Source organism: Drosophila simulans, chromosome 2R (genome assembly GCF_016746395.2).
Source record: "Drosophila simulans strain w501 chromosome 2R, Prin_Dsim_3.1, whole genome shotgun sequence".
Taxonomy (NCBI): domain Eukaryota; kingdom Metazoa; phylum Arthropoda; class Insecta; order Diptera; family Drosophilidae; genus Drosophila; species Drosophila simulans.
The window spans coordinates 18149019-18172861 of NC_052521.2; the positions used below are offsets into that span (position 1 = coordinate 18149019).

General features: G+C 47.5%; 5 protein-coding genes across 9 annotated transcripts; 2 read left to right on the forward strand and 3 right to left on the reverse strand.

The window, feature by feature from the left end:
* Positions 1-6: 6 nt before the first annotated feature.
* On the reverse strand, positions 7-2692 carry LOC6735465 (fukutin-related protein). The gene is made up of 3 exons (XM_016181468.3): positions 1654-2692; positions 1478-1594; positions 7-1420 (listed from the first exon to the last, which is right to left on the reverse strand). The coding sequence occupies exons 1-3, from the start codon at positions 2389-2391 to the stop codon at positions 557-559; spliced, it is 1719 nt and encodes a 572-aa protein (XP_016028770.1). The 5' UTR covers positions 2392-2692; the 3' UTR covers positions 7-556.
* Positions 2693-2973: 281 nt separating this feature from the next.
* LOC6735466 (atrial natriuretic peptide receptor 1) lies at positions 2974-7424 on the reverse strand. The gene is made up of 11 exons (XM_016181467.3): positions 7088-7424; positions 6924-7035; positions 6696-6861; positions 6340-6417; positions 5945-6221; positions 5335-5890; positions 5157-5272; positions 5017-5095; positions 4316-4959; positions 3929-4253; positions 2974-3867 (listed from the first exon to the last, which is right to left on the reverse strand). The coding sequence occupies exons 1-11, from the start codon at positions 7383-7385 to the stop codon at positions 3033-3035; spliced, it is 3486 nt and encodes a 1161-aa protein (XP_016028772.1). The 5' UTR covers positions 7386-7424; the 3' UTR covers positions 2974-3032.
* A 983-nt stretch (positions 7425-8407) lies between these two features.
* Positions 8408-10634, reverse strand: LOC6735467 (augmin complex subunit dgt3). The gene is made up of 6 exons (XM_002082370.4): positions 10485-10634; positions 10105-10433; positions 9681-10043; positions 8956-9621; positions 8723-8900; positions 8408-8662 (listed from the first exon to the last, which is right to left on the reverse strand). Exons 1-6 carry the CDS (start codon positions 10500-10502, stop codon positions 8519-8521), a joined length of 1698 nt encoding a protein of 565 aa, XP_002082406.1. The 5' UTR covers positions 10503-10634; the 3' UTR covers positions 8408-8518.
* A 277-nt stretch (positions 10635-10911) lies between these two features.
* On the forward strand, positions 10912-12200 carry LOC6735468 (proteasome subunit alpha type-4). The gene is made up of 3 exons (XM_002082371.4): positions 10912-11069; positions 11179-11384; positions 11523-12200. The coding sequence occupies exons 1-3, from the start codon at positions 11067-11069 to the stop codon at positions 12106-12108; spliced, it is 795 nt and encodes a 264-aa protein (XP_002082407.1). The 5' UTR covers positions 10912-11066; the 3' UTR covers positions 12109-12200.
* A 134-nt stretch (positions 12201-12334) lies between these two features.
* LOC6735469 lies at positions 12335-23679 on the forward strand. Of its 5 annotated transcripts, none has more exons than XM_016168577.3 (7): positions 12335-13008; positions 17111-18540; positions 18606-19440; positions 19508-19640; positions 19755-20209; positions 20268-20376; positions 20439-23679. In XM_016168577.3, exons 1-7 carry the CDS (start codon positions 12970-12972, stop codon positions 22367-22369), a joined length of 4932 nt encoding a protein of 1643 aa, XP_016028774.1. In that variant the 5' UTR covers positions 12335-12969; the 3' UTR covers positions 22370-23679. The 5 variants fall into 5 exon arrangements, with proteins under 5 accessions (XP_016028774.1, XP_002082408.1, XP_039148256.1 ...); XM_002082372.4 differs by having other exon boundaries at positions 20442-23679; XM_039292322.2 differs by lacking the exon at positions 12335-13008 and adding an exon at positions 16721-16924 and having other exon boundaries at positions 20442-23679.
* Positions 23680-23843: the final 164 nt, after the last annotated feature.

The window sequence follows — 23843 nt, forward strand, 5'->3', positions numbered from 1 at the left end:
AGACTGTTTTTAGAGTTGATGTATTATATTTTACACATATAGATTATCTGCTGGTTCTGAAAGAATCCTGATTCATCCGTCTTGTGTTACTCTATGTTCCTATCCATCTAACAAAAATTTGCTATCAACCAACAAAAGGAACTTAGAAGCAATGTATATAGTCACAAAATTGTATATATGCTTAAAAACGATATAAATTATAGAAACAACTACAGTCAAATCCGTTTTAAAGTAGCTTTTGTAGATCTTAGGATCGTAAGTTTAGGAGATATTATAATGCTAATAGAAAAACATTGTACTTTAAAAGATATTTCATTTAAATGAAATTTGTAGGGATTGTTCGTTCAGTCAGATGATTAGTACATTGATTTTTAAACAACATTAATATCAAGAATCTGAACTAATAACTTACTTTAATTGGCTGCATCCTATAATTCCTTAATAATCACGATTTCGTTAATAATCTCAGTTTTTAGCAAAAAAAAAAAATGAAAATATCTTTTTCACAAACACTTCACTTCAGTGAGTAAGCGACATTTTGTGTTTTTAAGCTGCCTCAATCCTCATCCGCATCCAAGTCGGCGGACTTCACCCGGATGCGCTTCTCCTCCAGATACTCCAGCACATTGTTTGGGCACATAACGCTCTTGCCCAGAAAGAGCACCGTGGACATCGGATGCAGGTAGTCCGCCGAGAAGCTTCTGGCCTTCCAGCCGAAGAAGCCACTGGCCTTCGCCTCCGTTCCACTGATGGAATAGGGCAGTAGATTGACGCCCACCTGGTTGGGCTTGGAGAACTGGACGCGGAAATGATGGCCATCGGTGGCCTTAATCCAATAGAATCCCTCGTTGTCCACATAGGGCTTGCTTTGCGACTTCTTCATCGCATTGGATCGCTCCAGGTCCTGGACATTGAAGCTAATGTCGATGTCATAGGCATCCGGAGACAGGTGATTGGTTTCAATGGCGCTCTGCAGGGCTCGATTGTCCAGCCAGTAGCGTATGCCCACGTTCTCGAACTCCTCCAGCACATGGTTGAAGGTCGTCCTCAGCTTGTCCAGGCAGCAGGGTGGCGTGTGCTTGCCCAGGTAAGAGTAGTAAGGTCTCTCGTTATACACACTACCTATGCAGGACTTGGTGGTCCGCTCGCAGCCGAACAGATCGATGTCGGTGATTAGGGGCAGCGAGGTGTTCGAGGACGAGAACTGGCCGTCCAGGACCAAGCCGTGTCCCTGACCCCACACCTCCCGGGCCTGAGCCTTTCCTGGCACCCTGTATGCCCTTCTCACGATCCGCTTGATCTGCAGTTTCTTGTACATCTCACGGAACTGGCGACGGCGCAGGTCCATCCTCCGCTGTTTGGTGTGGAAGGAGGCGAACAGACGCCGTCCCTCCTGAAAGGCTTGCGGGAACACCGTGGTCTGGACAGGATTTCGGTTGTTACTGGCGCTGGGAAACAAGCATAAGGAAGTACTCACCGAGAGATTGGCTATCTTGGCCTGCATGTAGAGCATTTCCGGAAAGGGCAGGGAGAAGGGCTCTGGCATGGCTCCCAGAGCAGCTGCATCCAACAGGATCGCGTGCTTCTGCAGAAACTGTTTAGAACATACATTATTTTTCCAACTCATAAGCTATATCCCTTATTTTCACCCACCAAATCACATCGTCTCGTATCGTTGGTGGCCACCAGCTCCAGTGTCCAGTCGGGCAGATCCAGGTTCATCTTGACGCAGCTGCTGAAGGACTTCAGATTGCCGGCGAAGGGTACTAGCACCATGCGTCGCACCAACTGCTCCGGCGGAACTGGAGGTCGCTGCTCCTTGGGCTGACCAGGCAGACCCATGGAGTTGATCTCACGCAGAATCTTCTGCAGGATGTTCTTGCTGCTCAGCCGCACCCCGTCCGGCATGATGAGGACGTACTTGGTCCGAATGGAGGCCAAGGGATTCAGCTCATGCCGCGTGCGCCGCACATCGAAGGACAGACTCTGGAACAGCACGGTGCGCTCCTCACCGGCGGTTAGGTTACGCTCGTAGTTGACCGGCGGATAGGCATACTCGGCACCGCCATCCTGGAGCACAAGGATGGGCATGTTGGGTATCACGTCCAGGATGCTGTCGATCGATGCCTTCAGATCCTGCTCGAAGTTGTAGTGGCCATAGAACACGATGGTGATGGACTTGCGTATGTGTTTGTTGGCATTGCGCAGCTTCTCCTTGGGCGACAGCTTGGCGGCCTTTGGCGGTTCCTCTGCCGGCAGGGATTCTCCGGAAAGAGCCCTACTTATCCGCCGCCAGAGCAGCGTGTTCCACGTGTAATAGAGAAACACCAGATTGGCCAGCAGGAATCCGAGCAGCAACAGCTTGACCAGACGCAGCCGGAACACCTTCATGGCGAGTGTGCAGGATGTGCTCGCGATTCGCTAGATTCTGATGGTGTGTGTATCTGTATCTGTTTGTCCACCCGGGTATCTACACTGCATCTACATGACCGCGCTCCTTGGACCACACTGGCTTCATCAGCAGATCCCTCCAAGGATGATTGTTGCTCATACTCAATGTGCAATTGGCTTGGCTGAAGGACTCATTTAACTTTTTATTTTCCGCTTTTCGAGAACTTTGTTTTTGTGCCTATTCCTTTTTCTTCGGCTATGCGCAAATACCGATTTCCTCCCCCGCGGAAAAGCGCTTTCAGCTCGAACAGCTGATGGCGCCGGAGCTGGAAAAACGGATGAAAAGCTTCCTCCCAGGATATGTGACCGTATATCATGCCAATTTCAAGAGCTTTTCACTACGCTTTTCCCGCGCATAAAGGATAAAATCAGTTATTTGTAAAACATTAAAAGCGATTGTTCTTTTTAATTAAATAGAGTATAAAATATTTTTCTAAGAAAAGTTTTATCAGGTAAGTGCGTTAAATGAAGTTACAGTAGTTTTCTCCACATAAACAATATATTTTCGAATATAATTGTGGATGGGACTTCTGTGAGGCCCTTAAATAATACTGACTTGTAGGCGATCAAAACTAGAATGACTACTTTCCCATGCCGGCGAAGAGCAGCGGGAACGGCACCTCGTCGGTGGTCAGGATCTGCGGGGTCGGAGGACGTGCCTCGCCCTCGGAGGTGCTATTCAGCCAGTAGGTGGTGACCGTGCCCTTGCCCTTCAGCTCGACATCGCCGCGCTGCTCCATTTGGAAGGTGCCGAACTTGTCCAGGATGGCCTTGGTGGCCGAGGACACGTGTATCTTGCCCGGCTGGCCAGTGCTCTCCATTCTCGACGCCGTGTTGACCGTGTCGCCAAACAAACAGTAGTGCGGCATCTTCTTGCCCACGACTCCGGCGCACACGGATCCCGAATGCATGCCAATGCGAATCTGTATCTTGTATTCCGGCTTATGGCGAAGATTGAAGGAGCTAACTGCTCGTAGGATGTCCAGGGCCATTAGAGCAATCTCACGGGCATGCTTGTCACCATTGGGCTCCGGCAGTCCGGAAACCACCAGATAGGCATCACCAATCGTTTCCACTTTGTAGACGTCGTAGAAGCCAATGATCCGGTCAAAGGTGCTATACAAGTCGTTCAGGAAGTTGACCACGTCCATGGGACTGCTGCGGGCGCACAGTTCGGTGAAGCCAACGATGTCACTAAAGTATATGGTCACGCTGCTAAACTCCTCCGGTTCCACGAGATCGCCGGCCATCAGTTGCTGGGCCACAGGACGCGGCAGGATCTGGTAGAGCAGCTCCTCGGTGCGCTGCTTTTCCAAGCTCAACTGGCGGGTTTTCTCCTCCACGAGACTCTCGAGATTGTTGGCATACTGCTCCATGCGATTCAGTAAATCATCCATTAAATTCTCACAGAAGCCTCTGCATGTGTTTAAAATTAGTTATAACTAAGATACCAAGATAAGATACTAAGGACACATACTTCATTATGGTGCGGATATTACTGCGTATGGTGGAGAAAGTGGGTCGCTCCTCCTGGTTGTCTGCCCAGCACTTCTCCATCAGCTCCAGCAAATCAGGAGGACACTCGCGCTCTCTGATGAGCGGACGGAATCCATTACACTGGCGCACCTTGTGCAGGATCGTGTGAACGTCCATCTGCTGGCGCGCCTCCTGGTAGGGTCCACCACGGTTAACAATCTCCTCCAGAATAATGCCAAAGGAGTACACATCGCCGCGCTGCGTGGCTGGACAACAACCGGGTATGGTGGTCAGTGGAAGCAGTTCGGGGGCAATCCACAAGAGCTCTGCAAGGATTTGTACAACTAAGTAATATGGGGGAAACTGATTTTATGTCTCTGAAACTCACTGAGGTAGTAGTTCTGATCCCGCACAAAATCAGACGGCGTGGTCAGGGTTCTCAGTCCGAAGTCGGAGATCTTGAGGACGAATCGTCCGTCGATCAGGCAATTGCAGGACCTCAGCTTTCCATGGGCAGCCACATCGCTGTTGTGCAGATAGTTCATGCCCTTGACGATGTCGTGGATGAGAGACATGCGGAAGTTCCAGTCCAGTTCGATGGCCTCGTTCTCCAGCACATCCTTCAGACTGCCCCTCGAGCAATATTCGGTGAGGATGAGCACGGTGGGACGCGGCAGATCGATGCAGGCGCCCACGAAACGCACCGTATTCTCGTGGCTCACATCCCGCGCCTGCTTGATCTCCCAGAGGAGCTGCGGCGTCAGGTCCACCTTCTTCACGTTCACCTTTTTGATGGCCACTCGTTCGCCCTTGAACTGGCCAATGGTGGTGTACACTTGCGGCGGCAGCGACGTGAAGCTGGCTATCGAGGCACGTCCCGAGTGGATACCGAACTGCTGCAGCGAGATGTTCTCCACATCCAGGCGCTGTAAGCCTCCCTTCGAACCAAACATGCCACCCATCTCGATCAGAACATCATCGGGTCGCACTCGCCAGGACATATTGTTAAGCTCCTTGCTGAGCTTCATCTGCCTGAAATCGGAGTCAGAATAAATAAACCAAATAATGATACCAAGTGGAGTTACTTACTTTTGCAGAAGACAGATGACCAGAAAAACCAGACCCAGGAAAAGGAGCAATCCAAACAAAGAGTACATAATGGTAGAAACTGTCATAAGGATACATATAATATATGATATATATGTCTTATATTCTCGGAAGTATCTTACAGTTTCCGACACAGTCTGTAGAGTTGCCCAGGAAGCCACAGGGTGGCACATCCGGCGGTGGCTCCTCACGACCACCAGGCCAATGTATCTTCTTGCCATGAACAGCCGAATATACTCTACAGAAAATAATTATAAAGATATTTTACCATTCCTTAAAACTTGGCTAAGATACTCTTACTTGTGAACACCGGAATAATGGGCCACAACGGAGAACTTTCCATTGATGGGATCCAGATCGAGAATGGAGTAATCCGCATCCCGGTCACCGTTGTCGTCGATGCGCACGTGTCCCGTGATTCCTTCGAAGGTGCGATTCCACATCCGCCTGGTGATGTTGACCCCATCCCGGATGTCACCACCCTCGGTGAGGGTCTCGTTCAAGGCCATTCCCAGCAGGTAGACGCCATCGTAGAAGGCTCCAATGAAGAAGTTCACCTCCTCGCCCTCGCCAAACGTGTAGTTGTAATCGTAGAGCGCATTCTCCCTCACATTGTCGGCAAAGTCCTGGAACTTGGGACTGGTCGGCTGCAGGAGACTGACCCTTAGAAGGGCTTCGTATGCCTTCCGCGCCTTGGCATCGTGCTCATCCTTCATCTCCCAACCCTTGTCGCCCCAGTACTCGCTCTGAAAGATCTCCACGTCCAGGAACACCCACTCGCCATTGGTCATGCCCAGGCTATGGGCTGCCAACATGAATTTTCGCACCAGAACGCCGCGAACCGACAGGATGACCACTAAGCAGGAAAGTTGAAAGCCTGTGTATGTCCTTCTAACCCACCAAATCTTACCTCTTGCATACATGCTGGCGTCCTTTAGATAGTTTTCATAAACCTCCTCCTCGTTGCCGTTGAGCTCCTTGACGAAGCTCAAGAGTCCCTCCTGCCGCAGACCGTACTCCAGATTCTTTCCCACCGTCCACGAGAAGAGCTCCGATCTGTCCACCAGCAGGGCCACGTGATTCCAGTTGAACTGCCGAATGACGCTGGCGAAAACCAGTATGAGTCGGCACTGGCAGTAGGACATCCGGGTGAGCGTCGGGTACTTGGACTTGTCCTTGAACATACCCTGCAAGGATCAGGAGCGGAACAAGCCGGAAAACCAGGCCAGAGATGAAATGTTATTTAATTTAAACTACCTTCGTTTTTTACTTTGTAATCCATGAACTTCCCTGCGCAAAACTTACCGTATTCTCGTTCTTCCACTTGTGTATCCTTCCCAGGATTCCGGAAGTGACCGTCAGCTCACCTTCCGAGGAAGGCGGCTAGCAGCAGGTGGGCGAAATAGGGGGAGATTGCCATTTGTCAATAATACGGGCAAACTTAAATGCAAATTAAAGAGCGGGCCAAAAAGCATTTAATTGCCAATGTCAAGAGTACGACCAGCACAATTAAGTTGGCTAAATGTGATTACTTCTGGATGTGGCACAAGGGGATGTGGATTAGTCTGGCGCTCAGGCTGGAGGCCACATTATTAAAAGCGGCGTGCTGCGTGTGCTGACACGCGACTTGGGTATGCTGGCCCTGAATCCGGTGCTCTCACCTGATCTCCCATGCCGGTGATGATGGGCTTGTTCCAATAGGCGGCCAAACGTGCCACCGGCTCAAGGGCAAAGGCGCAGGCTGGTCCAATAAACGCGATTACGTCGTCCTGGAAGTACATGTCCGCAGCCAGTCCAGGTGCTCGAGCACCCGAACAGGATGGATAGCTAACATAGACAGAAACTTGATAGGTGGTACGAGTAAAACTCACAGAGATAGATGTACCAACCTTCCCTTCTTTTTCAGTAGTGTTATGTTGTGAGGCTTCAGGAACACCTTGTTGATCTCATCCAAGGCCAAATCCACGGCTGGTCCACAACGCTCCAAATCGAATGGAGAATCTAGTCCAATTGATGAGCCATCAAATCCGGAGTCAACTAACAGAGCACTTACCCAAATGAGAAGCCATCAGAACGCCAACGTTGTAGACACGCATTGTGGAGCTCATTTCACCCACCTCTGTGTATCTAGAAAGCTGCGGGGACTTGGATTCCCTGCTCCTCTCGTACATTCTTTGCTCTAGGCCCGCATCACTGGCATTGAACCCCACCAAGGATGTAGTGGAGTCCAGACTAATATCCTTGTTCAGATCATCCCAGGTAATCTCATTGCGCCTGGGATTGGGATGTGCACTAAAGCAGTTGGCGAACATCAGGAAGAAGACGTGGATGCTGATCCCAAGCAGGTGCATTTCGTGGAGTCGTCTAACTATTAAACACAAAATATCCAATAAGTCTGAACCTAAGAATAAATACTTTATTTTATAGAGAATTTATCTAAATTAGGTAATTATTAGCAAAATATTGTTCCTTAAAATTCCACTACACATTCAAAACCTAAAGTTTTTAAATTACTAAAATTTAAAGCAGAATTACGACATAAATTCTCTTATAGTCCATGCAGTATGAATATTAAATCCCATTCACTGACTTTATATCCTTTTTAACCCAAAAATCTGTCCAGATCTTCAAATTCGCAGAGCAGCACTTCAGTTTTAAGGGTCACATATAAATTTGAAATTAATTCAAATGGCACTAAGCGTTAATGAGGTGCGAGTAATTATCCATTTAAAGCTTTAAAATGTTTCCACATCTTTGCTGTACTCCTTTAAATTTAAAGTCCTTAAAGCAGTCCAAATATTTAATGTTCTGTAGAAACACTTTTTAAGGTTTTTTGAAAAATAAAACACTGCACACACACTTCACTTTATCCAATTGTATTACCGGAAGTCAAGAGGGGAAAGATGGCCCGAAGCGCGATAATCGAGTGAACCAGTGGCCACAACTGTTGGTCCTTTTATATCCGCAAGGACCTCTGCTCGGCCAAACTCGTCCTGCAGCCCGAACGCCGGCAGCCAATGAGAGTCCTGCAAATCGGCGCGCAAATGGCTTCGTCTGGACGGAAAGTGAATCTCTAGGTTAGGCGAGCAAGGTTTTATGGCCTCACTTGTTGCTCCTTGGCCAAATCTGAATGGTAATCGCTTGGAAACGCCGTCGCGTGCCTCCAGCAATTAATGCTTCTCTTTGGTGGCACTCGTGTAGACTGCTTTAAGGCGATGCTGCCTTAATTCGTGCGGTGTTTAGTGAACCCAAATCTGATGGCCCAAGGAAATGTCCTTTCAAAGGGGGGAAAACAGTTACCAAAGTCGTAAGAAAAAGTAAATCATGTTTCTGCTTAAGAATCTATACCACAACACAATATACAGCATCTTTAAATTTAGTGTGTTAACTATTTATTAGGCTAGCAAAGCCTTAAAATGCACGTAACGTTTATTTTTGAATAATTTAACATTTATTTACTGACCAGATTCTAAATCAACTAAGTTCACTTGCGGTGCAGACCACCACCTGGACGAATTACTGCAGCGGCTGCCTTTTTGACCTCATCAATTGCATGCATCATGCGCTGCGGCTCAGTTAGAAACCAAATCCAAAGGACTACGCTATAGCGATACAGTTTATCCCGCTCCTAAAAGAATAAAAGATATTAAAGTGTTACCATGATTTTATAGTTAATTACTATACTTACAATGCGTCCCACGACATTTTCCAGGAAATCTTTTCGCAAGGATCGCCCCGACTCATCCAGGCGAGTTTGTTGCTGGGTGACATTGTAAATGGCGCTCAAGTAGCGAACGTTCTCAAACATGGGCTGCTCCAGTGGGGAATCATAGACAAACGGCCGCAAGGTCTGCTCCAAGCGCTTGCTAAAAATATTAATTGCTTAATCGATATATATCAAAGTTAAGTATTACAACTTACAGTTCCGCCAGTTGATCCTGGACAGCTGCACAGGACTTTCGGTTCAGCATGCTCTGAAAGGAGTAAGACAGCAGGCGACCAAACTTTTCGTATTCGAAGAGACAAGCCTTGGCCTCTGTGGCCTTAATATTCTGTCCCAAGTGGGCTGACAACAAATTGGCAATCTCCTGCACAAACTGGGCACAAATGCCCTGATAACTGGCGTTAATGGAGCGCATGGTCTGGATTCTCTGCCAAGTGGCCTGCGCTTGGTCGCGCAACTCCTCCGAAGTGTCCAGGCAGTTGCGCTTCTTGTCGCAGTCCAGCTGAATCGCAATCCACAGCAACTCCGCGTTGGACAGAGCATCTGAGATGATTTTGGTCAACTTCTTGTCGCTTTCGTGACGTCGAACAGCTCTTTCCAACTTCAGTTTAGTGTTCTCGTAGAGAACAAGCTCAATTCGTCGCTCGGTGTGCTGCTGAATGTGAATGGTTAGATCGTTTAAAAGCGTATCGTGTGTGTTGCTCAGTTGATAGTCGTTGAGCAGCTGCAGATCGTGCATTTCACGCGCCATGTCCGTTAAACTGAGGCAGTGAATCTTGCCAAGATCCAACTGGTCAATAAGACACTGCGTGGCCTTCACCTTGGCCTTTGTTCTTATATAGGATAGTGCATAAAACTGGATGCTGCAAAAACGGACATATTAATTAAGTTGCATTTTTTATAGCATATGACCTTTGCTTACCCACGTTCCAAGTCCTCCAGCTTGGCCTTCTCACGCCCAAGATCTGCCTCCGCGCTCTGAAACTCATCATAGTCCTGGATCTTAAAATTCTCCTTCACATACAGAGTAAAGTATTGCATGAACGAATCGCACTTGTGGAAATACTGCTCCAGTGGCAGTTGATGCATGAATAGCGGCGGCAACTGTGGGGCGGTGAATGCCTTTTTGGCTTCGGCGCTTAGCCGGCAGTTCTCCTGCTGCAGTTCCTCCAGTTGCTTGGCTTTGGACTGGCTTTCGGCTATCAGATCCTTCTCCCTCAGTTGCAGCTCGGAGGTGGCGCATTCCACCTCGCCTAGGTGGTTAGTTATCGAGTGCTTTGTGGTCCTGCAAAAGTGAATTGACATTAACCGAACATATATGAGGCAGGTTACAGCTTTTCCCTTACATCATATCCTCGAGGAGCGTAGCATAATCCCTTGAGGCATCTTCGATCGCCTCAATGCTGATGGTCAAGGCGTCGACATCCTGCTGCTTGTAGTTGAGGAGACCAGGACTCTCGGCCTCGATTTGGAGAAGCTTGAGCTCGCGATCCGAAGCACCTAGCCACTCGCCCCGCCGCTGCATCTCCTCCCGCTCCAGAACCTGTCGCTCTGTGAGGATATTTGCATCCGTGATGTTCCCGGACAGGAATTTGAAGAACATCTCCATCTGCTCATCGTACAGAATCCACTGGTTCGAGCTGTCCACTCCCAGCTTCTTGAAGAATTCCGAGTTCTGCAATCATGGCGATTATAAGCTGATCTTTAATTAAATCATTGTACATACGCTCAGCAGATCGCCCATCTTTTAAAAAAATGACAACACAAGCTGATTACTTATCGGCTACATCGATAGGTTCCAGAGACGTTACTAGAGATGGTACCTTTTAAAAATTAACAGGCAGTAGTGTTTATTAAGCTTAATAAAGCTTAATAAAAATCGTAGAAATTTTTGTCCTTGGCTTTCTTATCACGGATTTCAAATAATCTTTGCTCTTATCTATTTCTGTTAAATATAAATATATACAAATATATATCTTATATATGTATTATTTCAAATTTTTTGGCTATGAAGTAAGGATACAATTTTTCTAAATTAAATTAGTTTATTAAACTAATTACCATATTTTAGTGAACCTCATTGTTAAAGAATTTAAAAATTGAAATTAATTTAATACCTTTTATTGATATGTGGATATATGTGCACTCCACCCCTGCTACAAAGAAATACCCTAACGCCATTTAGCTTGCAGCCCTGGTACCGCTTTTGGACGCACTTCGGCTGGCAGTCTGGCAACCCTACACTGAATGACAAGTAAATTCTGTTCGTTTTGCAAAATAAACTTGTAAATTGGTATATTCGTTAGCAATGGTAAGTACCGCGCGCAGAAGACCGGTATTGGTCTAAAACCCACCATTGGGCCGATGACCATGGAATGCTAGCAATCGTGGTAGTAATTGCCTTGCGTGTATTTTCCCAGGCGCGCCGCTATGATTCCCGCACCACGATCTTCTCGCCGGAGGGACGTTTGTACCAGGTGGAGTACGCCATGGAGGCCATCTCGCACGCCGGAACCTGCCTGGGAATCCTCGCCGAGGACGGCATCCTGTTGGCCGCCGAGTGCCGCAGCACAAACAAATTGCTGGACAGCGCCGTTCCTTCGGAGAAGATCTATCGCCTGAATGAGTGAGTTGAAATTCCAGTAGTATATCCTGTTCGTCTTCTACGATGACGAAGAATTCAAGGGTCACAGGGCATACTCGTGATTACCCACTACCTTATCTATGAATCTATTACTATCCAAGCCTCTTTGTTTTCCCACAGCAACATGGTCTGCTCGGTGGCTGGCATCACCTCCGATGCCAATGTGCTAACCTCAGAACTGCGCCTGATTGCCCAGCGTTACCAGTTTAGCTACGGCGAGGTCATTCCCTGCGAGCAGCTGGTGTCGCACCTCTGCGACATCAAACAGGCTTACACCCAGTACGGCGGAAAGCGTCCCTTCGGCGTCTCGCTGCTCTACATGGGATGGGATAACAAGTACGGCTACCAGCTGTACCAGTCGGATCCCAGCGGCAACTACGGCGGATGGAAGGCCACCTGCATTGGCAACAACTTCGGTGCCGCGATCTCCATGCTGAAGCAGGAGCTGGCCGATAAGGACAACGTTAAGCTGACGCTGGCGGATGCCAAGGATTTGGCCATCAAGGTACTGAGCATGACCCTGGACACCACCAAGCTGACCCCGGAGAAGGTCGAGATGGCCACGCTGCAGCGTGTGGACAATAAGACCGTGTACAGTGTCCTGGAGAAGCCCGATGTGGAGAAGCTGATCGAGAAGTACACAAAGGTACAGGCGGAGGCCGAGGCTGCCAAGAAGGAGAAGCAAGCGAAGCAGCCGACCAAGTAATCCCAAGGATGCATAATTATTGATTAAGGGTCTATCCTGATTTTTGTAACCGATGTACGGAGTGTGTGAAATAAAATTTCAAAAAACAAAAACCCACTATCATCGTGCCAATAGGGATGGTCGATTTATCGATAACAGCGCCATTGCCATTCGCAGCGAAGAGCTGCTAAAAATGGCCAGCGACGGGCAGTCACTAAAAAAATACCGTACAAAACATTTTGAGAAAAATTCCGTCGCTTTTTATTTGCTGTTGCTGTTATAAAAAATTCAATTATACTTGCTAAGCTAACGGTTAATCGGTTTCTACGGAGGGGCTTATGCGTAATTGGAGAGTGCGCGCAAAACGCGTGGTGAAAACGGATTGGAAAACCATTTTTCATTCGCAGCAAACAGGCAATGAGCGCGCGTGTGAGTGTGTGTGTGTGCCACAGAAAGTTGCAAGCAGCCTAGAGCTAAATAGGCGCACGGTTGTTAAATATTCACCGTGCTCTCTCGCTTTATGCAATAACAAAATCTGCAAATTCCCCCATTAGGCGCAAAAATGTGAAAAAAAGGGGGCAAAAAAAACCAATGGGAATTTCTCAATGTTGTGTCAATACAGTGAGAGCGACGTACGAAAAGTCAAAAGCAAAGGAGAGGAGAATGGAATAACACAAAAAAAGAGCTGAGCCACAGCAAAGAAGCAAGAAGAAACGCGAAGCAGGCTCTAAAAGAAAAATCGAAATAATAAAAAAAAAACACGCACGCATGTGTTGGTGTGTGTGAGCGAGTGAGATTCTGTGCGCGTGTAAGTGCAAATGTGTGTGTGAGAGAGTGAAACGTATAAATAAAATTCAGCCAAATGCAGAAGCCAACAACAAAATGGATAACAAAACTACACAGTTGGATTTTAAATTACTGGTAATTAAATAATGTTTACCATAACCCCATCCCGTCCCACTTTTTCCACCATTCCAATATCACTTACACATACAGCAGCTGCTGTTCGTAAGTGTGTGTGCAGTCTACATTCCGTGTGACTGCGACTGTCTAATTGAGAGAGCAGCAAAACAACGTGTAATGCGTAGGAAAAAAGCGGTAGAGCGAAAGAGAGAGATAGAGTGTGAGAGAGAGGAAAAGGTGGAGGACAGATAACAAATGAAGTACAGTGTGCACTGGTCGCATTTATTATTGTTGTTTTCGTTGTATATTTAGCTGTTGTTGTTGTTGTTGCTGTGATTATTGTTGCTGTAATGTGAAAAGGTCGTTGCGATTAAAATTAATCCGAATTTAGTTTTGCTCTTGCTTTCGCCATTCAAATCGCGCTCAGCTCTCCTCTCCAATTGGAAACGCGAAGCACCTGAAGTAAACAAAGAGACGCAGCTAATGAGTTTGAGCGGGAATTGGCGGCCTAACTGTCCAAATCAGAGCTGTGTTACTTTTTCGTCAGTGTAGCTAGCTGTAGAAGAAGGGTGGTTCACAAAATTCCCCCCCTATTTCTGTTTGCTTTATTATTTTAAAAGCTCCGTTGATTTAGAGCCCCCCACAATCGCTTCTTGCACAATTTCCACCCACCCACAATAACACACACACACAAAAATACTGTGTGTGTGTTTGTGTGAACTTCCGCCGAGTCTTTTCCTCCACCCCGCCGCTCACCTCCTCACCCGCCGCACACTCCCACTATCCCTATTCAAAGGCAAACCCATACCACTCCCATTTCCATTTGCCTCCTCCTTCTCCTCGTTTTCTTCCTCCCCCTTTCCTTTCCCCTTTCGTTGAGTGCCACATAATGTTATTTTTGTTTTTTCTATTTGCCTCTAAAATGAATTGTAGTCCCCCACCCCCGGCCTCTTTCTTTTCCTTCTCTCTGCTACTCCCCACTCTTCGACCCATTTCATCACTGCTATTATTCACTTTTGTTTTGTTTTCCTTCGTTATATTCGAGAAAATATTTATTTTTACTTTTATTAGTTTATAACAACATTTACATTTACTTTGGCCACACAAGCAAAGCACATTTACATAAATACTAATACTACAAATACTATAAAATCCAAAAGTTTGCTTGAGCCTCTCGCTCTCCCTCCCGCTTTCTATGTGTGTGTGTTGTTGTTTGTGGGGCGAAGTGGAGAGAGTGGTAGGTGGATCGTCGGGTGGAGGGGGAGTGAGTGGGGAGTTCTCTTTTCCTCTTGCATGCATATAAATTCGAGGCATTTCACATGCAGGCGCGAGTGAGACGGCGAATCGAGTACGAATGTACGAAGCAAAGCACAAGTGGAAGAAGAAGAATAGTAAACAGCACCGCACAGTGGAGCAAGTATTTTATTGCAATTAAGCGGGAAGAAAGTGGTCAATGGCATTCAAATTCACCTATTTAAATGCACTGAATTGTAGAGAATGGTTGGCTAAAACCAAGCATTTCACTGAACACTATTTAAAATAGTCATTTCGTCTGCAGTTAAATCACTCTTTGTGCTCCTTAATTAATTTCGTTGTGCAGTAATACAATTAAAGTTTTTATCGCTCTTAATTGAGTTTACGACATGGATTGAGTGCCTTTCTTGTTTTCCCATCCCTTCCACATGGACTCGAATTGATTGCAGTGTGTTTTGCTGTGCCAATTTCATTAATAAAACTCTGAAAAAAGGAATGGAAAGAGAGGGCGATGTAAATGCTATTTTTATTTGATTAGTACAACTATTTGAACGTAAATATGTATGTGCACACATATGTACGCGTGCATGAGTTCCACTTTGAGAGCTTCGGTGTGAGAGTGTGTGTGCGGGTGAGAGGGAGACGGCAAGCACTAAATGTATAACATAAATTTTGCTAAAAATGCAGCCAACGTCATTCCTCCGCCCACCTGCCCCCTATAACGGTTCACCCATCCGAGCACCGTAAGTACGTGTTAGTGTAGATGTGCTCACGTGTACATAAGTATTTCGAAGATAGCTCTTTGGGTCTTTATGTGAGAAATGAACAGGTACATAACAATTGCAAACGAACTAAATATTTCTGGGCAGCAACAAAGGCTGAATAAATCGGGAAGGAGGCATGTTCGTTTATCGAATAGCCCACACCCTGCAAGGGATATCTCCCAAAAAAAAAGAAACGATCCAGACAAAATATCTACAACTCGGTTATTTTTAGTTCTCATAAACACATGCACAAATATCCGAGCATAGAGCACACAGATACACGCACACTCTCGTACACCAACTAACATTTAATTAGAACACAAAAAAATTCTAATTAAATATGGCATTTGCTTTACTCTTGCATTGCGCGTTCCCAAGCTCCCCTTCTCGTTCTGCCCAACTTTCGGGCTCTCTCCCTCTCTCCGCTTGCCCCACTGAGAAGACAAACGAATTAAGTTTATAATAAAAGTTTAGACATGCTTACATGCACATGTGCGCGTAGTTGTGTTTGTTAGTTTGTGTTATCTGCAATCTAAATTTACAGCAACTTTATTGACAACTAAAACGCACAGCGGAGCGTTGCCACACAGATAGAATGGGGAAAATAAATTGTTACTATCGCTTAGCAGACTCAGAAATCTTTTGTCCAAGAACTACCGTTTTGTTTCCATTAAAACTTGATTGATTAAAAGCGGTTTGACTGAGAGAAAGTAACGTTTGTTATACACTGCTATAAAGGTCATGTAGACTACCTAGCCACTAAATTAATTCATTGAATCCATATAAATAGCACTATAAATACACGATAGATATTATAAAACAATGTCATGAACAACTGTTAAGTGAAACAATAAACTTTTGTAACAATATCTATCAGTGCTGTTTATTATCTTGCAAAAACAACTTGTGAAGTTCTGTCAAAAGTGTTTGTGTACCAACTATTTGATATATGATATGAGGCAAATAAAAAACAACAAAATAAACAAGGGTTGGCCAGTCGAAGTGCAAATACTCTGTCATTATAGTGTATAGTTGTAATATATGGTTACATTCAAATCGAATTTATGAACATATTTATTGATTAATTATTTTATTATTATTAACGTCGTATACTTTATAGAAATAAATAAATCGAAATAAATAAATCTGTTTGAAGGTAGGGTATTTGAGGGCGTTTAAAGCTTTTCAGGGTTGCGTTGTCGTTTACTTTTAGTCCCCTTCTACTCCACCCCCTTTTGACAGCCACCCACCTCGGCTCCTCTCCACTGTTGCCCTCTCCCTCTCGCACAGTGGGTGGATGGGTTGCTAGAGGAGAGCGGGCAGAGAGCCCCACATTGTGTTTGTAACAACTACAAATCGCTGCAAATACACAGGCACACAAACGGCGAACATACATATATAATAGCAACATTGTGGAATGGGGAAAAGTAGCACAAATTGTGCGCTGTTTTAATTTCTCTGCTTCTTCTTCTGCCTCCGCTGTTGCTGTTTTTGTTTTTCCTTTTCTTTTCTATTTTTCGCCATCTTCGCTCGCTCTTGTTTCTCTGTGTGTCGCTGTGTTAGTGCTAATCGCTTGCGCGAACAGCGCAGTCGGCGTCGCCGTGCTGTCTACGCGAGCTCTCTCTTACTTCGCTTCCCGCCCCTCTCTATCTACCACTCTAATTGCATTAAATTGTTTGGAAAATAATAATCAGTAATTGCGTTTGACGACAGTTATTTCCATCAGCATGCGCTCTGCGAGAGAGTTTTGCCGTTTTATTGAAACAAATGAAGATTCTAATTGGGTCTTTAGCGGAACTAACAAATCTCTCGCAGTAAGGTGGCAACCCTGCCGCAAACCCCGTCCCACCCACCCATCACATTCCGTACTTTGTTGTTTTCTCCGTGGAAATGGAAATGGGCGGCTTGAAGCGGAAGTTGGTAATTTATTTTCCACTAGCGCAATAATTTAGGTACCGTGGGCTTAAAGCATTTGTTTAAGTCTTATGAATTACAAGAACCAAGCAAAATATTCCAATGTTAAATCAAACATTTAATCTGCTAACTCACTTCTATTGCTTGAATAGCTAAGCGCAATTCTAATGTCACATATTACTTTCCAGGTGGATCAATCACTAAATCTACTGGACACCCTCAACACGGCATTGCGGTGCGATGCTATTCAATTCTTGCTGCAGACGCTTAAGTGCAAATACCCGGAGGCCTGCGACCAAGTCGTCAGGAATCTGTTCAGTCACATAGCTGCGGCCAATGACAATGGCGAGGCTGGAGGCAGGGCGCAGCAGCATGAGCTAGCGAGGACGAAGCAGCTCCAGCTGCTGCTGACCGCCAAAAAGGAGAAGAAGGAACTGGGAATCGGTTGCGAAGCGGAGATCAAGCGAGAGAACGATGAGGAGGCGGGCTCGACGGATCTGAACCAGAATTTCGAGAAGATACCCTGCAAAGAGGAGTTCCTGTGCCTCGAGGAGGAGGAGGAGGACTTTCTCGACGATGCGGACACGCAGAACTCGTCTTCCCTGCAGTTCCACACCGGCAACAATGTGGACGCCCTGGCCCTGGGCCCTGGCGATCCGCTGGAGCTGATCCAGTCCGGAGTTTCGCTGCTGGTCAAGCGGAAGTATGCTGCCACCTTCGAGGACGAGGACCAGCTGGGCGGTGATGCGGATGGGAATGGTGATGAGACCAACAGCAACAGCAGTGACGGCAAGATGGTCAAGCGAATGCGCACCAACAACATGCACCTGACCGTGTCGAGTGTACGACGGAAAGAGGAGCACGGCCAGTTGGGCGATGGCTATGTCTTCCACGAGGACAGCCAGTATACGATGCGATATCACCACAGCACCGGCGAGTTCAGCGAGCGGGCCTTTAAGGCCCAGTTCCGGGCTATGCTCCGCCTAGCGCTCAGTCAGCACTACAAGCCCTTTCTCCGCCAGTTCTACGAGAACTTTGTTGTGAATGGACGCTTGCTGGGGACCACGCCCTCGATGCGGGTTCTGAAGGAGCTGCGCGAGCAGCGGCTGGAGGAGTGGCGTCGTCAGCGGGAACGCCGCCAACTGGTCATCCTGATGGAGCAGAGCGAGATTCAGCGGGACGAAGAGTTTCAGCAGCAGCAGGAGCAGGAGCAGCTGCAGAACCAGGAGGAGGTCCAGCAGGAGCAAGAACAGCAGCAGCAGCAGTTGGAGGATATTCAGCAGCAGCAGCTGGAGGAGATTCAGCGGCAGCAGCAATTGCCGGCCATCTCGTTTGGCGACTCCGAGTTGGAGTCGGAAACGGAATCGCAGCTGTCGTCGGCTGCCCAAGAGATTATGAAGTTCGAGGAGTTCATTGACGAGGGTGTAGGCGCTGGGCGTCTGATCGATGGTCTGGAGATGGAACCCGAGATCGATGACATGCTAGCTGGCGCCGGCAGTATGAACAGCGCCAGTGGACACAGCAGCAACAGTAGCAGCAGCGGAAGTGGGAGCGCCGGTAATGGGAATGGCATCAGCGGGGTGATCCTGGAGAACAATAGTCATCATTCGCATCACCTGTGAGTACTATTTTAATGTTTTCTTAACTATAAATACTAATTATCGTTTGTTTTTTTGCTTGCAGAAGCAGCAGCAGCAGCGCAAATCTTGTGATCAACGGCCTTACGTCAAGCAATAGCATCAGCAACAATAATAATAACAGCAACAATGTCAGTCTACACCGCCCTCAATTGACGCCACAGGCGCAGAATCAGCTGGCAGTGTCGATGAAACCATCAGACCATATGCCCATGTCGATGCCCATGGATAACAGGGATTTGAAAGCCGTGCAGGCGGCGGCTCATGGGACTGCCAACGCCATCATGCAGGGCGGTAGTTCGAGCCTTGCCAGCCAGCTTCATCAGCAGCAAAAACACTACAACTCAAGCAATAATCCGCTGTCTATGATGGGTGGAATGATGCAGCAGCAGCAGCAGCATGTTGGTATGCCGCACCAGCAGCGCCAGATGATGATGATGCCAGAGGATTTCCCGCAACACGGAGCCTCAATGATGAACAGTCGTCAGATGCCCGCTCTGGCCGCCTTGTCGAACCTGGGCGACACACCTGCTGTGAGTGGCCAGCTCAACTCCTCCCTAGAGCTGGACGATAATGACCTGTCGGCGGATGAGGACGACGACGATCTGGACCATGACCTGGACGAATTAGACGCGGCCAAGCAACAACTAATAGATGGCGGCAGCAGTAGCAGCACATCGCTACAGGCGCCACCATCGCAGCACGGCAGCGGTAGTGGAGGAAGTGGTGGCCAGACGCCCGGTAGCAAAAAGGACAAGCCCAGCTACAACTGCCTGCTCTGTCCCAAGTCGTATCGCAAGCGAAAGTCCCTTCTGGACCACTACAAAATGCATCCGGGCTACTGCCATGACTGCGGTCAGCGCAACGGGAACACGCTGGAGGTAACTAGCCATATCATTAGCCAAATATCGCGGATGAGTACTAAGAATTCACTATATTCATTTCTAGGAAATAATCCACCACAACCGGACCATGCATGTCAAGGAGTTTCCGTTTGTGTGCGAGACGTGCGGAGAGTCGTACTCCCGCAAACAGCAGTTCCACGCACACGTGGAGTCGCACAATAAGAAGGAAATCAAAAGTGAGTCGACGTGAATGTAAATTTCACCAAGTTCTCGGGTGGAGTTCCACGGCAACAGCATCAGCTCCTCCAACAATTTAGTGATTGATGATCTAACCTCTGTTCCAATTGCAGCCTTTCCCTGCGGCGAGTGCGGTCTTAAGTTTCCGCAAAAGAAACTGCAGCAACACTTCGAGGAGACGGGCCACAAGGCGGACGGCGCTATCTGCGAGGTGTGCGGCGAGGAGTTCCAGTCGAAGAATGCCCTGTACCAGCACATTATTCGTGTGCACAAGCGCGACAACTTCTTCGAGTGCCACATTTGCCATAACCGCTTCACGCTGAAAGCCAACCTGGAGCGGCACGTCCAGCTGCACACCGAGATCAAACGGCCCTACGTGTGCGATCTGTGCGGCTCGTCGTACTTCACATATCCCGCACTCAAGGAGCACTACAGCAACGCCCACGTGGACGTATCCGAGTGCAAATGCACGCTGTGCGGCAAACGCTTCGGATCGGCCAAGTCGCTGCAGCGGCACCTGCCGTCGCACTCGGAGGAGAGGCCGCACTGCTGCAACTATTGCGATCAGGTAAGTCTAAGCGTACCTCTTGGCTTGACCAACACAATTTATCGTGATGCCTTTGCAGACCTTCAAGTGGAAAACGCATCTGGTGCGCCACAAGCAGACGATGCACGGAAACGAGCCGCCTCCGCCTAAGAAGGGAAAGCAGCGCTTTCCCAAAACAAGCGAAGAAGGTAAGAATATGGAGAACTTTGCCTAAAATCAAAAGCCATGCTTAACGTTATCTCCTGTCCAGCAGATATGGGTAGCTTACCGGACATGCCGGGTCCACCGCCTGTGAAGGCCAGCAAGAAGGCAGTAACCAGCAAGGCAAAAGCGCAGGCAGCGGCCGCCGCAGCAGCAGCAGCATCATCCCAGCAACAACAACCGAAGGGCTCTGCAGCAACGCCGACTCCGCCGCCGCCGGTCTCCACCACACCGGGATGCCTGCAACAGGATCAATTCAATGCGGCCATGGTTAGCAGCAACAGCTCGCAGTCCTCCACGGCGTCCACGTCGCAACACTCGGTGTCGACGAGTGAATCTCAGCAGAATTCCATATACAATCAGAGCTTTAATGCGGAGAAACAGCAGCCAGGACAGCAGCAACCCCAAAATGCCTTGCATCAGCAACATGCAACGCCGCCACCGCCGCAGCAGCAACAACAACAGCAGCAGCAACAGCAGGCGCCGCCACAGTCACGAGTTGCGCCCGGAGAACTGCATCTGCAGCGGATGAATAGTTTCGGCCAGGACGGACAATTTCACTTTGAGTCCAATCCGGCAGCTGGTGCCTATCAGCAGCATCAACTGATCAGCCAGTATCAGCAACAACAACAGCAGCAGCAACAACAGCAGCAGCCCCAGCAGCAGCAACAACATCATCTCGCCCAACAGCAGCAGCAGCATATGAGGAGTCACACGCCCCAGAGTCCACATCCTCCGCATCCTTCGCAGCTTCAACAACAGCAGCCACAACAGCACTTTAGCTCTCCGCACCACATGCCGCCAATGCACCATCAACACCAGCTGATGATGCAACAGCAACATCGCCACAACCAGCGCTCGCCGCTTCACCATCATCCTGCGGCGCAGCAGCTTCAGCAGCAGCATCAGCAACCATCGCATTCCCCACAGCATCAGCATGCGAGACTGCAGTCGCCACAACCTGCTCCAGTACAACAACAACAGCAGCAGCAGCAGCAACAACAACAGCAGCAGCAGTTTCTGCAGCAACAGGCTGCCGACACGTGGGGCAACATGAACTTTGGCAATCCGCCGAACAATCAGCAGGTGGAGCTCAAGGATAACAAATTCTATATTGTGGAATCGGCCGAGTTCCTAGGTCTTCCAATGAATGTGCCGCCAACTCCGCAGCAGCAGCAACAACAAGCAGTAAGCAAACCCCAGCAGCAGCAGCAGCAACAACACCCACAACCGCAGCAGCCAGATCCAACCCTTGCTAGTGATCTGATGAGCTTCCAGCATATGTGGCCGGCGCCTGGTTTTAGCCAGACTTCACAGCAGCAGCAGCAGCCACAGCAGCAACAACAGCAGCAAGCGACGCAGCAGCAACAACAGCAGCAGCAGCAACAGCAGGCGCAAAGTCAGGCAAACTCAAGTGATCCCCACAACTACAACAACATCGGCAGCATACTAACGAATCTCATTGACACAAATCCCGCGCCAATGGAGTACAACTTCGATCTGATGCAGCAGCAACAAACGCCGTCAGCCCAACAGCAGCAGCAGCAGCAACAACAGCAGGCGGCGCAGCAGCAACATCACAGTGCCGGTGCATATGGGAGCGGCTTGATGCGCAGCGCAGGCGGCGTTTACGGAGGCGCCTACGAGCAGCACTTGAGTGACCAGCTGGTCAGCGAGCAGCAGAAACAGAACAGCTTTCAACCCTACCACCCACATGGCCTGCAGGCGCAGCAACAGCAGCCACTGCATCCGCACCCCCATCTGTTACCCCCGCCAGCGCCGCATAGCAACGTGTACGATCGCACGGGAGTTGGAGTCGGTGTCGGAGTGGGCGTAGGCGTGGGCGTGGGCGTGGGCTATCCGATGCTGGGAGACGATACCAAGGGCGTGCTGCCGCCCATGATGGGCGGCATGATGCAGCAAATGCCGCCGCACGGCCAGCAGCCGGATCTAATCTACTACCCAGTGAAGAACGATTGACAGTCGAAGCAACATCAGCAGGCAGCCGCCCAGCAGCCGAATCACCTTCACCACCATCGCTGGTGGACGGAGCCAGCCAAGAGAGGCGATGTTTTTCATTGAAGAAACAACCGGAAACAGGAAAACAGGAAACGGAATACGGAACAAGTTCGCTTAGATTGTAAGTTTAGGGGGGGACGGTGGATGTGTGGAACGCGAAGAGTTGTGTAGATAGGGCAGTCCACACATTTTTTTTTGAAATTAAGAGCAATAACATAAAGATTAGAGCGGAATGAGCTCAGAATATCTAATCCGACCGGCGCTATGATACGTGTATAAAAAAAGTAATCATTTACAAAGTACATCAGATAAAGAGAAGCATGTATACATAAATAAATTCAGACATATACATAGTAGCACCTAAGCGAGGCGAGGCGAGAGCAAGAATTAAATTAAACCCTATAAATAATAAATATACATATATAAATTATATGAAGCATATATATTAGGCTAAGCAACTATACAATAATGGCAGACAGACCACAACCACAAGCAACTTTCGAACAAATCTTATGCTTATTTAACATTTACCATACGAGTTATGAACGCAACGCAGCAGCAGCAACCACAAATACAAATACGCGTGCGTTTATGTATAATCAAAACAATCCAACATTATATCCGTACATACGATATCTATGTAAAGCTCGAGAGAGAGACGCCCAAGTTGTAGATGAGATGATTGATTTTAATCGCAAACAAATCGCATCACAAACGGAGACGAAAGATAGATAGAAAACAAAAGTACACGACGCTTTGACCACACAAAGTTGTAACCATATCATGAGGCCTCTTCCCCCGTATAATTAATTGTATTTTCGATAGTGCTTGTTATTTTCTATTTAGTTAACGAATTGATTATACTTACGAAGCCTTTCTGCTGATTACCGCCAGCCACACTTTTGTTAGATTAGTGCCTAAGTCTAGTTGATATCCCAATGTATACCCCGACATTTTGTGGCTTTTTACACCCAAACCTTGTATAGCTACTCAATAGCATTTCCGATTTAATTGAAGCTCCCCCATTCTACCATTCTAGATGTACATCTACATATGTACACCCGGTTTATTCAATATATCTCGATGAATTTCCTTATATTCAAGACACAGGCCCCCAAAACATTTAAGTTAATCACAGCGTTGTTCTTGTTTTACACATTATTAAAATTCAGCAACATAAGAATTTTACATTTAAGTGAAAGTTTAAAACGTTAACTGTGTAAGCATACTTTTATGAACAAAACAAAAGCAACAAAAAAAAAGTAAGAAAAGAAAAGAGAACGAAAAATGAAATCAACAAACCACTAAAATTAGGTTTGTATTCTGGATACAAAAAAAAAAAAAGAGAAGCAAAATGGCAATTAAAAGAAAGAACACAATATAAATAAAATTTGTATATTTAATAAAAATAGCAAAATAAAAATAAACTTCTTTT